Genomic DNA, 15,935 nt, shown 5'->3' on the forward strand with positions numbered 1-15,935 from the left:
CTGTGTGACTCTATATTAGTTGACTGAGTCAATGTGTACTGTGTGTGTGTGTGTGTGTGTCCTTTAGACGAGGACAGGTACAGTGAGGTGCTGAGGAGGGCCAGAGGGGTGCTGGAGGAGGAGAGGGCAGCAGAGGAGAGCAGGCCCGCTACAGCAGAAGCCCTGCTGCCTGACCAAGACTACGTCCCCACGGTCAGCAACAGCACCAAACACCCCTACACCCTGCTCTCTCACTGCAGGCTCTAGGAGGCGCGTGTCCGTCTGTCTGACGTGTGCCTGCGTGTGTGTGAATGTGTTTGGATGTGTGTCGGTGTGTGTGTGAATGTGTTTGGATGTGTGTCGGTGTGTGTGTTCATGTGTGTGTGTTTGTCTGTGTGTGTGTGTGTATATGTGTTTATCTGTGTGTGTTTGCGTGTGTCTGTGTGTGTGTTTATACACGTGTCTGTGTGTGTGTTGCGTGTGAGAGCAGTATGACGGCCTGCTGCAGCTGGAGGTGGAGAGACTGCTGGTGAAGGAGCAGGCTGCTGTGGGCTGGAGCCAGGAGAACACCCAGCCCACCTGCTCCATCAGCAGGTGGCGCAAGAAGCTCAATAGGTACCCCGCCTTGGTCCTTACCGCACACGCACAGGACACACTGTCACACACACACACGCAACACACACACACTGGACACACACACACTCACGCATACACGCACACTGGACATACTGTCTCACACACGCAACACCCACACACACAAGATTCACACACTCACGCACACGGGACTCGCACTCTCACAAACGCGCACACAGGACACACACTCATACACACACAGGCTCATAAAGGACCCACACACTGTCACATACTCATACACACACGACACAACCCTGGCCCTACATCCGAGACACAGTGTTAGCTGCAGGGTGTGATCAGTCTCCTGCTCTGTGCAGGTTCCTCCTGCCTGAGTACCTGCTGGACTTTGGCTTTGTCATCCATGGGACGGTTCCCACCCACATCGTCAAGGTGACCAACACGGGGCCTGCCGCTGTGTCCTTCCGCGCTGACCGACGCCCCCTCACAGGCACAGGTGACCCCTGACCCCTGAAACCTGACTTTACACCTCTCCCCCTCGGGGTCTGGCCCTGTGTGTGTGTGTGTGTGTGTGCACGTGGGTGTGTGTGTCCTGGGTGTGTTTTCATGCATGTGATGTTGTTTTGTGCCTCCAGGCTTCAGCACAGAGCTGGACAGAGTGAAGAACCTTCCGTACTGTAAGACCGAGACGTTCGAGGTGAAGTTTGACCCCCGAGGAGCCAACCTGGAACTGGGGGCCGTCAGCTGTGTCCTGCCCATCCAGGTAAGCACATCCCCGGGGACAAACCACAGATCAGTCTGCCGTGACATGCCAGCTCTGATTGGCTGTTGTGTTTGATTGGCAGGTGGCCGGGGGCCCTACGGTGCAGGTGAATCTGCGTGCCGTCGCCACGATGCCCTCCCTGGTGGTTTCCACGGATACGCTGCGGTTTGACCGCGTGCAGTGTGGGATGTGCCAGGTGCGCACCGTGCAGCTGTCCAACCCGGAGCCGGTGCCCTGCCAGTGGAGCATCGCTGAGGAGGAGCGCCCCAGAGTGAAGGTACTACACTACCCAGCATGCACCACTCCTGCACACACTCAGAAGGTCCCAAAAGAAGAGGCTCTTGTTTGAGGGGAGTCAAATGTGTGTGTGTGTGTGTCTGTCTGTGTGTGTGTGTGTGTGTCTGTGTGTGTGTGTGCGTTCAGCTGGACAAGCACCTGCCCCTGCACCTGAGAAGGAAGGAGAAGAGGCCGTCTGCGGTGGTGTTTGAGATGCTGCCCTCGGCTGGCCTGCTCTACCCTGGAGACAGAGTCAACGTCCAGGTCAAGTTCGGCCCTGTGGAGGGGGTAAGGACCAGGCTCTGGAGCTGGGGGGGGGGTAGTGTTAGTGTTAGTAGGCTGGTTTATACTCCTATTCTGTATTCTAGTGTTAATGCCACTCGTAGTTGTCACAAGCTTCCTTGCGTATATTTGCGCTCACCCTGTTGTGTGTTCTCTGTATACGTGTGTATGTGCTGTGTGCGTGTATGTGTGCGCTCGGTGTGTGTGCGTAGCGTGCATACAGCCAGCGGCTGGTGGTGTGTGTGCAGCAGAGCAGCAGGTGGGCGGGGCTGCAGGTGCAGGGTGAGGGGGACGAGCCCCGGCTGGACTGGTCGTCCTCCAAGCTGGAGCTGGGCCCCACCCTGCCCCTCAGCGCTGGCCAGGGGGCCCAGCTGCTGGTCAGGAACCCGTGCCCCTTCCCCATCGAGTTCTACTCCCTGGATTTCGACAAGCAGTACCTGGAGGAGGAGAAGGTAACGACATTGATTGGAGTGATTGCTTGGTAAAGGGTCATGGTTAAGGTTTGGGTTTGGGGATAAGGTCAAGGTTAGGGTATGGGTTAGAGTTAAAGATGTGGTTAAGGTTAGGGGTTAGGGATTAGGGTTAGGGAACTGGATTTTTGATGGGACTTAATTCTGAGGTGTGTGTGTGTGTGTGTGTCTAGATTCTCCGGGTGATGAAGGGCTATGATGAGCAGAACATCCTGCTGCTGCCCCCACGGTCTGCTGGAGACACCCTGCCCCCTGAGCTGCTGCAGTACTACAGGGAGCACCACACTGACCCAGCCGAGCCTGGTACACACACGCACACACAAACACACACACTGCTCTCCAGAAACCCCCAGAAAGAGGAGGGGGCTGATCTGATTGGACTCTTCCATGACCCTGTGTGTGTCTGGCTGCTTGATCCAGAGTCTGGCCCCAAGGACCAGGACTCCCCTGACTCAGCAGGGGGGGGGGAGGGCCAAGAGGAGGAGCTAGCCGTCACGCCGGCCGACCAATCCCAGGAGGAGGAGAGGGAGGAGTTCGGGAGGGCTCCGCCCTCCAAGGAAGGGACTCCATGTGGAGCAGGTAGCCCCGCCCCCAAAGCTGCACTTGACGCTGACAGCTTACGGGTGCTGTTTGTGTCGGCGTCGTATGGGTGTGGTTTTGTTCGTGTTGTGCCGATGTTGTGCTGATGTTGTTCTGATGTTGTGCTGATGTTGTGTTGATGTGTCGTACCAGAGCTGAAGGAGGACAGTGAGGGCGGCAGCAGCGTGGGCCAGCTGGAGGACAACCCCGTGTCCAGAGCCATCGCTCGCCACATGGGCATCGATCTCTCCCCCGAGGGCCTGGCCGCACGCAACCGCCGCAGCATCGCCGTCGTCGTACACGGAGCGCCCCTCTCAGGTAGACACGCCCCCTCACTGGGGCGGAGCCTGGAGGCTGCGCAGGCCGGGTCTGTCGAAATGAATCGCGTGAACGTGATGGCGTTTGGGATGTAATTGTGTGTGTCCTGGCGTGTGTGTGTGTCTTGGCGTGTGTGTGTGTTCCAGGTAAGACGGCAGCGGCGGTGGCGCTGGCCCGGCGGTACGGAGGGGCGTGTCTGAGCCTGGACGCCGTGCTGCAGGAGGCCGTCTGCAGCGGGGCCACACCCACGTGCCTGCAGGCCAGGGAGCTGTGCGCCCGCGCCGCCATGGAGCGCGCTCAGAGGAGGCGGGAGGAGGCCGGTGAGTACGCTTCATCCTGACAGCTGTACGGGACGGGTCACAGAGCCGGGTTTATTGGCTGGGTGTATCTTGTGTGTGCTTGTGTGTGTATATATACATGCGTGTGTGTTTGTGTGTGTGCAGCCCAGGCAGCAGGGGAGCTGAGTGCAGCAGCAGGTCTGAGTGTGGAGGCGGTGGCCAGACACACAGCAGAGGGCAGCCAGGCCAGTGAGCCCCAGGGCCCCTCCTCCTCTCTCTCCACACGCAACAAGAACAGCCTGCTGGGCAGGAGGGCCGACGGCTCACAGCCCACCCTACCTTCTCTGGTGTGTCCACGCACGCACACACACACACACACACACACTGCAGTATCACAGGGCATTGTAGATGGAGCTTTAACAATTAGTAATTGTCTGTATTTGTGTGTGTGTGCAGGCTGGGCAGCGTCAGCTCAGTGCCAGTGAGAGTCAGCTGGCAGAGCTGGGGCTGGTGAGCTGCTGCCTCCCTGAACACATACTGGAGGACATCCTGGCAGAGAGACTACAGGTGACACACACAAACACACACACACACACACTGGAACACACACACAAACAAACACACACACACACTGGCACAGACCCAAAAACACCAGCAAAGACACACGCAGACACCATACCATACTACACCCAAAAACATTCTGTTTCCTGAGCTGTGTTGTCCTGGCGACCAGCTGAGCGACTGTCACCGTGGCGTCGTGATTGACGGCTTGGAGACGGCGTACGGTCGATCGCTGAGCAGCACCCTGCAGGTGGTCCTGAAGGCCTTCAACAACCGGCAGCACATCTACCTGGTGGACCTGCACAACTCCTACCCTGCCTTCAGAGCCAAGGAGAGGGCCCAGAGAGACGCAGAGGGTAACACACACTCACAAGCAACCACACACACATTCGAACCCAGATCTAGACAGATGTGGTCTTGTTTAACAAGTAGACAGTGAAGGTTTAGAATTACATTAAGGGTTAGGGGTTAGGGAGAACACGACTTTGAATGGAAGTAAATGAGTATGTGTGTGTGTGTGTGTATGTGTGTGTGTGTGTGTGTGCAGAGGCTGGTCAGAGGGAGCAGGCTGACAGGGAGAAGCAGCACCTGCAGGAGATGGACGAGGAGGAGTACGACGCTCTGCCAGAGCAGGAGAAGGAGCGCATCCACCTCAGACAGCTGGCAGCCCTGAGGGAACGCAGACGGAGGTACCACACACACACACACACACTCTCCCACCGAACACACACACTCACACAGAACACACACGCACCCACACACTCACACTCACGTAGACACACACACTCAAAGAGCCCAATCAATCACTCACACACACACACACTCACACACAGACACACACAAAGACACAGTCCAGCATGAATATTAAGCTGTAAATCCACGTGGTGATGTGCAGGGAACAGGAGCGGGCAGAGTGGGAGCAGGATGAGAGGAGGCACCAGGAGGAGATGGAGAGACTGAGAGAGGAGGAGGAGATGAAGAGGAAGAACAAGAAAGGCAAGAAGGAGCCTCCTAAAGACACAGACTCCTCTGGGAAGAAGAGCCAGCTGGGAGGGAAGCAGGTCTGACACCCACACACACACACACACTCACACTCAGCCAGAACACACAACTTACAACACACACACACTCAGCCAGTCAGTCAGTCCATGTTTCAGTCAGCCAGCCAGCCAGTCAGCCAGCCAATCAGTCAGTCAGTCTTTCAGTCGGTCTTTCAGTCAGTCAGTCTGTCAGTCTTTCAGTCAGTCAGCCAGTCAAGTCCCTAACCCTTAACATCTAACCTTAATGCAATTCTCACCCAAACACAGTCAGTCAGTCTGTCTCTCTGGTCTGTTGTAGTCGGCCACTGCTCTGCGCTCAGACACCAAGCTGGACCACCCTGTGAAAGACATGAAGAAGATGTCTTCCTGCGCGGAAGGGAAGGAGTGCAAAGAGTCCCCTCTGGAGGGCAGCAGAGAGGGAGAGGAGGCGCAGAAGAAGAGGAGGCCCAGAGAGGGGAAGCCAGGAGGGCTGGAGGAGTCCCCACTGCCTGGAGACGACCCTGAGGCAGAACCTGTAGGTCACACACTCATGCATACTCACTCACACACACACACACTCATGCATACACACACACACAAACACACACACACACACACTCACGCATACTCACTCACACACACACACACTCATGCATACTCACTCACACACACACACACACACTCATGCATACACACACACAAACACACACACACACACACCCTCATGCATACTCACTCACACACACACTCATGCATACTCACTCACATACACACAGACACACACTCATGCATACACACACACACTCATGCATACACACACACACACAGAACACACACACATACTATTGGAGTGCTGTAGTAGTACTGCATGTTGCCGTGTGATGCTGACATGGCTCCTCCCTGCAGTGTAGTGAAGAGCCCCACGGCCTGCAGGCCAGGTTCCGTGTGTACGAGCAGAGCCAGCCCCACCTGCTGCACATCCTGCAGTACTGGGACCGCGCCCAGGGCCTGCTGGCCCTGCCCTTCCTCCCCGAGGAGGCGGCCCCCGACACGGAGGAACCCGCCCCCGAGAGACAGCCGCCCTCCGGCAAGAAGTCCAAGAAGGAGCGCGAGAAGGAGAAGGTGGAGAAGGAGAGGGAGCGCCAGGAGAAGGAGAAGCAGAAGGCCGACGTTGTGGACGCCAAGCTGCTGTCCCCTGTGCCCAGTCAGGCCACCCTGCCCGGGGAGGGCAGCGAGGCGGGGGGGGACAGGGACCCGGTCCCCTTCGAGGCCATCCCCCACCTCCTGCTGTCTGTGAGCGACCCAGAGCAGCCCGGCGTCGCTCAGCTTCTCAGCGGCCTCCGGCTACCCTCCGTGGAACAGGTCCAGAACCTTCCCTCTGCTCTTTCTTTCTCTCTCCTCTCTCTCTCTCTCTCTCTCTCTCTCTCTCTCTCCTCTCTCTCCTCTCTCTGACTCATTAGGGCAGGGGTGTTCAATCAGGGTCCCCTGTCCTGTATGCTTTATATGTTTCCCTGCTCCAACAGGCCTGATTCAACACACGTACTTGTCTCTGTGCTCACTGCATCCACCCTCTGCCCTTCCATCTTCTCCACCTCTCCACCTCTCGTCTCCCAGGTGTTGGACGGTCTGGGCTTGGGCCCCAGCGGCCCCCCCATCCCCCCAGCCACCATCTTCTCGGTGGTGCCCTACCCCATGAGCAGGGGAGACCCCAGCGCCCCCTGCTCCTGCTTCACCTTCCTGACGCCCACCTCCCCCGACGACCCCCTGGACCCCGACAGGAAGGACCCTGACCTGGACACAGAGGCTCCGGGCTCCCTCGCTCCGCCCAAGGTACAGGAAGCACGGTCCCAGTGAACATGCCCACGTATATACACACCACTAGACATAGATTGACACACCACTAGACATACACACAGATACACCCACCACGAAACACACACTTATACACACACGCTCCGTCCACCAGACTGCAGACACTCGCACTCACAGGAACATTTAAACCTTCCAGATTTCCACGTGTTGAAAAATGACCGTATAGATGATGTAAATGTGTGCTTGTGGGTGAATGTGTGTGTGTGTGTGTACGTGTGTGTTACCCAGGACGAGGGGGTGACCCCTACCAAGGGCAGAGGGAAGAAGGCGGAGGTCTCCAAGGAGAGTGTGAAGGACAAGAAGAAGCCCCCGGCTAAGAAGGGGGGCCGGACGGGCGAGTCTCGCTCGCCCCCCTCCAGCGCCGTCACCCCTCTCTCAGAGAACGAGCAGAGCAGCCGATCTGGAGGCACCCAGCAGGAGCAGCCCCAGGGGTGTGGGCCTCACACACACACACACACACGTACACACACACACATCCCAGTCTGCGAGGTGTTACAGTCTCACCTCTAGGTGTTACTGTCTGACCTCTGGGTGGGTGACTGGACGTGTGTTTGGCAGGCTCTCCACATTCCGCTGGGTCGTGCCAGCCAATGGGGAGGTGGCGCTGAAGATCTGGTTCCACTCGACCACGCCTGGACAGTTCGACCAGACGCTCAACTTTGAGCTGCTCGGCACCAGGAGACGCTACCAGGTCAACTGTCGGGGCGTGTGTGCGTACCCCTCCATCAGCCACGAGTACAAGTCAGTACAGCCTTGTACACCAGCCTCTCACACACACACGGGACACTGCAGGCCCTGGATGAGGCTGATTGAGTGTGTGTTCCAGGACGGTGTTTGCCAACTGTAAGAGGGTCACACACCAGGAGGAGGGGCTGCAGAAGACCTACGTTGTTCGCTCCGGTCATTATGAGTTTGGTCCTCTGCTCTGTGGCAAGACCAGAGACAGGTACCCTACAAACCTCCCCCCAACCTCACCCCTCCCCCTCCACCCTGATCTCTCTCTCTTCCACTACCTCACCTCTCCCCCTCCACCCTGATCTCTCTCTCTTCTCCAACCTCACCCCTCCCCCTCCACCCTGATCTCTCTCTCTTCCACTACCTCACCCCTCCCCCTCCACCCTGATCTCTCTCTCTTCCACTACCTCACCCCTCCCCCTCCACCCTGATCTCTCTCTCTTCCACTACCTCACCTCTCCCCCTCCACCCTGATCTCTCTCTCTTCTCCAACCTCACCCCTCCCCCTCCACCCTGATCTCTCTCTCTTCCACTACCTCACCCCTCCCCCTCCACCCTGATCTCTCTCTCTTCCACTACCTCACCCCTCCCCCTCCACCCTGATCTCTCTCTCTTCTCCAACCTCACCCATCCCCCTCCACCCTGATCTCTCTCTCTTCCACTACCTCACCTCTCCCCCTCCACCCTGATCTCTCTCTCTTCTCCAACCTCACCCCTCCCCCTCCACCCTGATCTCTCTCTCTTCCACTACCTCACCCCTCCCCCTCCACCCTGATCTCTCTCTCTTCCACTACCTCACCCATCCCCCTCCACCCTGATCTCTCTCTCTTCTCCAACCTCACCTCTCCCCCTCCACCCTGATCTCTCTCTCTTCTCCAACCTCACCCCTCCCCCTCCACCCTGATCTCTCTCTCTTCTCCTACCTCATCCCTCTCACCTTCATCCCGTCACTCCTCAACCATCTCCCCTCAGCCCTCAACCTTCAGCCTTTAGCCTTCCACCTTTACCCCTCAACCTTCACCCTGTGTGTGTGTATATGTGTGTGTGTGTGTGTGTGTGTGTGTGTGTGTGTGTGTGTGTGTGTGTGAGGACAGGTACAAGGAGAGGAAGTATCCAGAGAACATGGAGAGGCTGGTGATCCACAACACCTCTCCTCTGGAGGCCGAGGTCCACTTCTGCTTCCAGCACGACACCAAGGCCTCCACCTTCCTGCTGGACCCCCCGGTGATGACCGTCAGACCCAACGAGAAGCAGGTCTGCACACACACACCTGCACACACCACACACACACACACACCCACCGACCCCACATCCCACCCCCACCATCACACTCAACCCCTAACCTGATAAAGCCCCACCCCCCTCTCCCCCCTCTCTCCCCCTTCCCTCCCCCAGGAGCTGACGGTGTGGGCGTACCCCACCAGCCCGGGCCAGGTGGAGGACTCCCTTCTGTGTCTGGTCAAGGAGAACCCAGAGCCCGTCCTGTTCCGCCTCTCCTGCCATGGCGTCCGCCCCGAGCTGGAGCTGGAGCGCAAACAGCTGCACTTCGACAAGATCCTGGTGCACAGGTCTGGGCTCTGGACAGGGTCAGGGGGGTCAGAGGTCAGGGTTAGGGCCAGGTTCATGGATTTTGAGGTTAGAGTTCGGAAGAAGACGCGCAGAAATGTCCCGAGCCGGACCAAATAATATTCCTAGAGTTTTACGAAACAGTTTTTTCCACTCTCCACTTTCTTCTCCCCCTTTCTCCCCCCCACCCTCCGCTCCTCCCCCTTAGTAAAGACACTCGCAGCCTGGTCCTGCGGAACCACACAGCCCTGCCAGCCGCCTGGCGTCTGAGCGGCCTGGAGGTGCTGGGGGACGAGTTCAGCGTGTCCCAGGACCAGGGCATCATCCTGCCCCAGTCGGAGTTCAGCTTGCAGATGCACTTCAGAGCCCTGAAGCCCATCAACCTCAAGAGGGCCATCCGCCTGGAGGTGAGGGCCTGGGGGCTAGGGTGGGGGCGGCCCTGGAACTGGGCCAGCAAAGTGAGGCAGGACTAGGAGCCATACTTCATGTCTGTGTGTGTGTGTGTGTGTGCTAGGTGTCAGATGTAGAGAACATTTTGGGTATCGTCCACACAGAGAACATCCAGATCATCGCAGAAGCGTACGACGTAGCCTTGGACATCACCTTTCCTAAAGGTACTACGTACGTCCACACACACACACACACACGCGTCTCCTCAGGCACATGTCATTCCCTCGCTGTGTACCCCAGGGGCAGACGGCGGGCTGGACTTTGGGACCCTTAAGGTGTCGGAGGAGGTCAAGCTGTCTGTGAACCTGAAGAACAAAGGCAAATACGAGATTGCATTCAAGTGAGTATCTGTAACACCCCCCACTCACACACATTACACACACATTACACACAGACACACACGCATTCACATGCTCTTTCTCTTTCTCCATCTCTTCTGTGTTGTGTTTTGTGAATTTGACTCGAGGTTGGGCCCGTGTTTAACTTTAAACTTGCCTCCGTTCTCCTGTGAGGTTCATGCTGGAGTCCACCTACCCCTCCCAGCCAGATCTGAACCAGATCTTCACCATCTCCCCCCTGAAGGGCCCCCTCTACCCTGCCGACAGGCCCACCTGCATCCAGCTAGTCTTCAGGCACAACAAGGAAGTTTCCATCAAAGAGCAGCCAATCCTTCGCTGCCAGGTCACTACCAAGTCTCCAATCACAACACTACACCTCTGGCAAACACTGTGGGTGCTTTGAGGCTTGCTGTCCGAATGTGTGTGGTTAAAGTGTGTGTGTGTGGTGTTGTAGGTGATTGAGCCCAACCTTGGAGAGGGAGGTGAGACCATCGCCATCATCCCTATCAAGGTGTCGGTCCAGTCCCTGTTCTCCAAGTACAGCATCCTGCCCTCCAACGACATCAACTTCGGCCCCTTGATCTACGGCTGTAAGAAGACCCAGAGCTTCACCATCGAGAACAAGGGAGACTTTGAGATCCGCTTCAGCATCAGCAGGATGTCCAAGGACCTCCCTGTTCATTCTCAGAGGAGAGGGTAGAGTCACGGCGTCAAATCTCTCTCTCTCTCTCTCTCTCTCTCTCTCTCTCTCTCTCTCTCTCTCTCTCTCTCTCTCTCTCTCTCTCTCTCTCTCTCTCTCTCTCTCTCTCTCTCACTGTCTCTCTCTCTCTCACGTCTCTCTCACTCTCACTGTTTCTCTCTCTGTCTGTCTCTCTCTCTCTCTCTCTCTGTCTCTCTCTCTCTCTCTCTCTCTCTCTCTCACTGTCTCTCTCTCTCACGTCTCTCTCACTGTCTCTCTCACTCTCACTGTTTCTCTCTCTGTCTGTCTCTCTCTCTCTCTCTCTCTCTCTCTCTCTCTCTCTCTCTCTCACTGTCTCTCTCTCTCACTGTCTCTCTCTCTCTCTCTCTCTCTCTCTCTCTCTCTCACTGTCTCTCTCTCTCACGTTCTCTCCCACTGTCTCTCTCACAGTCTGTCTCATTCTGTTTCTCTGTCTCTCTCTCTCTGTCCATCCTCATGTCTCCCTCTTTCTCTCCTCTCTTAGTTCTGTCCCAGTCATGCGCTCCCCTCTTCTCCTCCGCCGTCTGTAATGTCCTCTCCTCCCCCTCCCTTCCCCGCTCCTTTCCTCCGCTCAGCATCGTGACCAAGAGATCGTCCAGAGAGAGCCACTCAGCCAAGCCTCCCACCAGTAACAAAGTGAGGCGCACTGACTCCGTCCAGAAAGACATGACCGTGACCATGCAGGTGAGACAGCAGCAACAACAAACTCAAAAAACTGCATCTTCTTTTCACCTCTGACTAGGAGCATATTCATTTTTCATTTTCCTATTTTGACCGTCAACCTCTGGATCTGTCGTCAAATGCACTAACCACTGAGCTGCACTACTCTCCTCCCTCTCCCCCCAGGCCAGGCTGACCGTGGGGGTGTTCACGGTGGCCCCTGGCTTCGGGACCCTGGCCCCCGGGGGCCAGCAGGTGGTGACAGTGGACTGCCTGGCAGAGCAGGCCGGGCGCTGGCAGGAGTGTCTGGCTGTCGACATCAGCGACCGAGACCCTGCTGACCACCCTGGAGGCATCCCCTACCGCCTGGTGGCTGAGATCTGCATGACAGGTGGGACTGTCTGTCTGTTTGCCTACCTGCCTGTCTGTCTCCCTGTTTGCCCGTCTGCCTGTCTGTCTGCCTGCCTGTCTGTCTGCCTGTTTGCCTGCCTGCCTGCCTGTCTGTCTGCCTATTTGCTTGCCTGTCTGTCTGCCTGATTGCCTGCCTGGCTGTCTGTCTGTCTTTCAAACTGACTATCTGTCTGCCTGTCTTTCTACTTACACATGCCTAGCCTATCAGGGCCCACCTGAAAGTCAGTCTGGTGTCATGTGAGCAAGTGTCAACTGTAAGGACATGGTGTCATGTGAGCAGGTATCAACTGTAAGGACATGGTGTCATGTGAGCAGGTATCAACTGTAAGGACATGGCGTCCATCTTTGAGGAGCACCGCCTGTGTCCCACCGCCAGCCTGCTGCAGTGCGAGCCGTTCTGCCACGCGGACGGCGTCTACATCCTGGACGAGAACAGGTTCGTCTTCAACAACGTCCTGGTCGGCCAGCCGGCCACGGCCCGCTTCCGCCTCACCAACATGGGCAAGGTGCCCTGCGAGCTCAGCTTGGCCGTCAGGTCTGTCAGCACCAAGGTAGGCTCCAGTCCTTACTAAGAATCATTAGTAGGTTTAGCACTCATCCCTAATCTGAGTCCTCATCCCTAATCTGAGCCCTCATCCCTAATCTGAGCCCTCATCTCTAATCTGAGCGTTAATCTGACCCCTCATCTGACTCCTCATCTCTCATCCAAGGGAGCTGTCTCACCTGTAAACGAAAGCATCTGATTGGTTGTTTCAGGTGCCCATGCGCAATGTGGAGGTGTTTGAGGTGGCTCCAACCAAGGTGTGCATCCCTAGCCACTCCCACATCTTTGCTGTGGTGACCTTTGCCCCCCAGTCCATGCAGACCTACCAGGCTGTCTTTGAGGCCTCTCTAGAAGGAGCTACCAGGTGCGTGTGTGTGGCGTGTGTGTGTGGTGTGTGGGGTGTGTGTGTGTGTGGGGGGTGTATATGTGTGTGTCTCGGGGTGTATGTGTTGTGTGTGTGTACGCACACTTCCCATTTGCTGTACCTACCTTTTTGTTCCTATGGGGCTCTTTAGGACCTTTATACTGACTCAAATGACTTCTTGCTTAAAACACTCTGCTTTTTGCACTGCATTACAACATGGTATCTTGTACATTTGTATTTTTTGTAATATTTGTATTTTTGTATTTTTATATTATATTTTATATATATATTTACGGCAACTTATATTTTATTGTATATTTAATTATATTCTAATCCCACTTAGTACTGTTAGTTTATGTACCCTTAGTATAGTTAGTCCACATATTTAAATGTTAGGTATATGTTTATTGTATGCACCTTCCTGCCAAAGCAAATTCCTTGTCTGTGCAAACTTTCATGGCGAATAAATCCCTTTCTGATTCTGATTCTGATTCTGATAACATTGTGATACACAGTGTGTGACTGTGTGTGTGTGTGTGTGTTGCAGCCTGTTGCCCATGGCTAAGTCCAGACCCTTGGTGTTTGACCTGGCCGGCGAGGGGAACCTGCCCAGCGTGACGGTGGTGCGTCCGGCCCTCAGGACCAGCCGAGGAGAACCCCTGCTGCAGTTCAGACACCTTCTGGGCACACACACACCCTCCCAGACTCTGCTGCTGAACAACGACAGCAACATACCCGCACAGGTGACCCCTGACCTCACACACACCACACAACTCTGCGGCTGGAAACCCTAACCCTATCTATTGAAAAGTATATTATTATGGATCTTATTATAGATGAACTGATGACAAACTGTGTGTGTGGGTGTGTAGGTACACATGGATCTTCTGGATAAGATGGGTGTGTTTACGCTCAGGGCTACTCCTAACACGCCTGGCTGCACCTTCTCCTCCTCACGCCTAGAGGGCCCCGCAGGCACAGGTACGACCCTCACACACACACACCTTGTCACCTTCTGAGACTGCAGTACTCTTCTATGGCTGTATCGGACTAGACTGCAGCCTCTATTCGCAGGTTTTCCTCCATGGTAGCTAACTCTGTCCTGTGTGTTCCAGAGGGCGCGGTGGCCCACAGTGCCTCCCTGAGGCTGGGGGTAGGGCAGCAGGCCGAGTTTGAGGTGGGCTTCATCCCTGCCCAGCCCCTCCAGGTGACCGCTAGCATCAGTCTGCAGGTGGAGGACAACCCGTTCGAAGACACTCTCATCTGCCTTCAGGCGGAGGGTTACCGCGACGACATCACCCTCACCAACATCAGCAACCTAGCCCTACAGGACGAGGAAGCAGCCAATGGTGAGACGGGACTGATTACGTAACCTCTCCTAATTGGTTAGTTGTGAATGGTTCGTCACATTGTCGCCCCGATGGAGAGTCAGCAGTGTTATGGGGTAGCTGTGTGTGTTCAGGGTGCCTCCAGGTTCTGCAGTGTGTGTGTGTTCAGGGTGCCAGCAGGTTCTGCAGTGTGTGTGTGTGTACAGTGTGTCACCTGGTCCTGGTGTGTGTGTGTGTTCAGGGTGCCAGCAGGTGCTGCAGTGTGTGTGTGTGTACAGTGTGTCACCTGGTCCTGGTGTGTGTGTGTTCAGGGTGCCAGCAGGTTCTGCAGTGTGTGTGTGTGTACAGTGTGTCACTTGGTCCTGGTGTGTGTGTGTTCAGGGTGCCAGCAGGTGCTGCAGAGTGTGTGTGTGTACAGTGTGTCACCTGGTCCTGAAGTGTGTGTGTGTTCAGGGTGCCAGCAGGTGCTGCAGTGTGTGTGTGTGTACAGTGTGTCACCTGGTCCTGGTGTGTGTGTGTTCAGGGTGCCAGCAGGTGCTGCAGTGTGTGTGTGTGTACAGTGTGTCACCTGGTCCTGGTGTGTGTGTGTGTTCAGGGTGCCAGCAGGTGCTGCAGTGTGTGTGTGTGTACAGTGTGTCACCTGGTCCTGGTGTGTGTGTGTTCAGGGTGCCAGCAGGTGCTGCAGTGTGTGTGTGTGTACAGTGTGTCACCTGGTCCTGGTGTGTGTGTGTTCAGGGTGCCAGCAGGTGCTGCAGTGTGTGTGTGTGTGTGTACAGTGTGTCACCTGGTCCTGGTGTGTGTGTGTGTTCAGGGTGCCAGCAGGTGCTGCAGTTCGGCGACTGCCACGTGGGCCGCTCCTACCAGCAGAGCTTCACCATGTCCAACCTGAGCTCCAGCCACGTGGTGCGCTTCTCCTGGCCCAGCGAGCCGGCCCAGCTCAGCTTCTCCCCCGGCGTGGGCCACCTCCACGCCGGCTGCTCCAAGGACGTCACCGTCACCCTGTGCTCCCAGCAGCCCCTGCAGCTGAGTCGGGCGCTGGCGAGGTGCTCGCTAAGCAGGGTGGAGTTCCAGCAGCCCGTGGAGCAGGTGGCGGACTGGGACGACCGGCGGCGCACCGTCCACTGGCTGGACGCCGGCAGGGAGGCGGGGCAGAGGCAGCCTGCCAAGAAGAAGGTGAATGCTCGTGCACGCTGCCACGCATGTACTGTGCACATAAACACTCTCTTTCTCTCACACATGCGCACACACAGACGTTGTATGACATGGAATTGTATTTATTTTGTGGACGATTCAACATTGGTTAGCTCACTATGTAGCTGTGTGTGTCTGTGGTGTGGTATGGTGTGTGTGTGCGTGGTATATGTGTGTGTGTGTGTGTGGTATGGTGTGTGTGGTGTGTGTGTGTGCAGGTGGTTGAGACAGACCCAGAGCCGTGCTGCTCTGTAGTGGAGAACTCCCAGAGGGATCTGGAACTGTGTGTCAGTGCTGTGTGTGACTACGCCAAGTTCTCCTGCAGCACGGAGCCCATCCGCTTCAGAGACACTCTGCTCTACCAAACCCGGGTATTCCAGTGAGTACCAGAGAGACCGTGTATGGTGCGGTGTAGTGTATATGTAAGTGTTGTGTGTGGTGTGATGTGAGTGTGTAATGCGGTGTGGTGTAGGGATGCTCATTTTTTGTTCGTTTTTTTCTGACCGTTAACTAACGCTTGTTAACGGCAATTAACTGAGCAGATTGTCTTTGAGTATCTGTGACCCATTTGAAAATAAAATACAAATAGACGGTATATATTTTTATTTTCACAAGGGGTTGATTTTTTAAACAGCAGCATAA

At 56.0% G+C, this 15,935-nt stretch overlaps 1 protein-coding gene across 1 annotated transcript in view; it reads left to right on the plus strand.

The window, feature by feature from the left end:
- hydin (HYDIN axonemal central pair apparatus protein) overlaps positions 1-15,935 on the plus strand; it is a 42,282-nt gene that overhangs the window by 16,022 nt on the left and 10,325 nt on the right. Inside the window, 39 exon segments of the mRNA XM_067235121.1 lie at positions 68-192; positions 470-594; positions 930-1,066; positions 1,206-1,333; positions 1,416-1,610; positions 1,757-1,897; positions 2,104-2,343; positions 2,535-2,664; positions 2,782-2,940; positions 3,094-3,258; positions 3,405-3,578; positions 3,711-3,883; positions 3,993-4,103; positions 4,270-4,453; positions 4,645-4,786; positions 4,993-5,158; positions 5,436-5,651; positions 6,023-6,238; positions 6,302-6,478; positions 6,731-6,946; positions 7,217-7,419; positions 7,547-7,729; positions 7,815-7,934; positions 8,818-8,977; positions 9,119-9,291; positions 9,498-9,696; positions 9,804-9,903; positions 9,980-10,079; positions 10,252-10,420; positions 10,532-10,773; positions 11,371-11,479; positions 11,642-11,846; positions 12,182-12,417; positions 12,623-12,774; positions 13,322-13,517; positions 13,647-13,755; positions 13,890-14,123; positions 14,914-15,275; positions 15,512-15,672. Of these exon segments, the coding sequence (XP_067091222.1) occupies positions 68-192; positions 470-594; positions 930-1,066; positions 1,206-1,333; positions 1,416-1,610; positions 1,757-1,897; positions 2,104-2,343; positions 2,535-2,664; positions 2,782-2,940; positions 3,094-3,258; positions 3,405-3,578; positions 3,711-3,883; positions 3,993-4,103; positions 4,270-4,453; positions 4,645-4,786; positions 4,993-5,158; positions 5,436-5,651; positions 6,023-6,238; positions 6,302-6,478; positions 6,731-6,946; positions 7,217-7,419; positions 7,547-7,729; positions 7,815-7,934; positions 8,818-8,977; positions 9,119-9,291; positions 9,498-9,696; positions 9,804-9,903; positions 9,980-10,079; positions 10,252-10,420; positions 10,532-10,773; positions 11,371-11,479; positions 11,642-11,846; positions 12,182-12,417; positions 12,623-12,774; positions 13,322-13,517; positions 13,647-13,755; positions 13,890-14,123; positions 14,914-15,275; positions 15,512-15,672 (6,733 nt within the window).

The sequence above is a fragment of the Osmerus mordax genome, chromosome 4, assembly GCF_038355195.1.
Source record: "Osmerus mordax isolate fOsmMor3 chromosome 4, fOsmMor3.pri, whole genome shotgun sequence".
Taxonomy (NCBI): Eukaryota; Metazoa; Chordata; class Actinopteri; order Osmeriformes; family Osmeridae; genus Osmerus; species Osmerus mordax.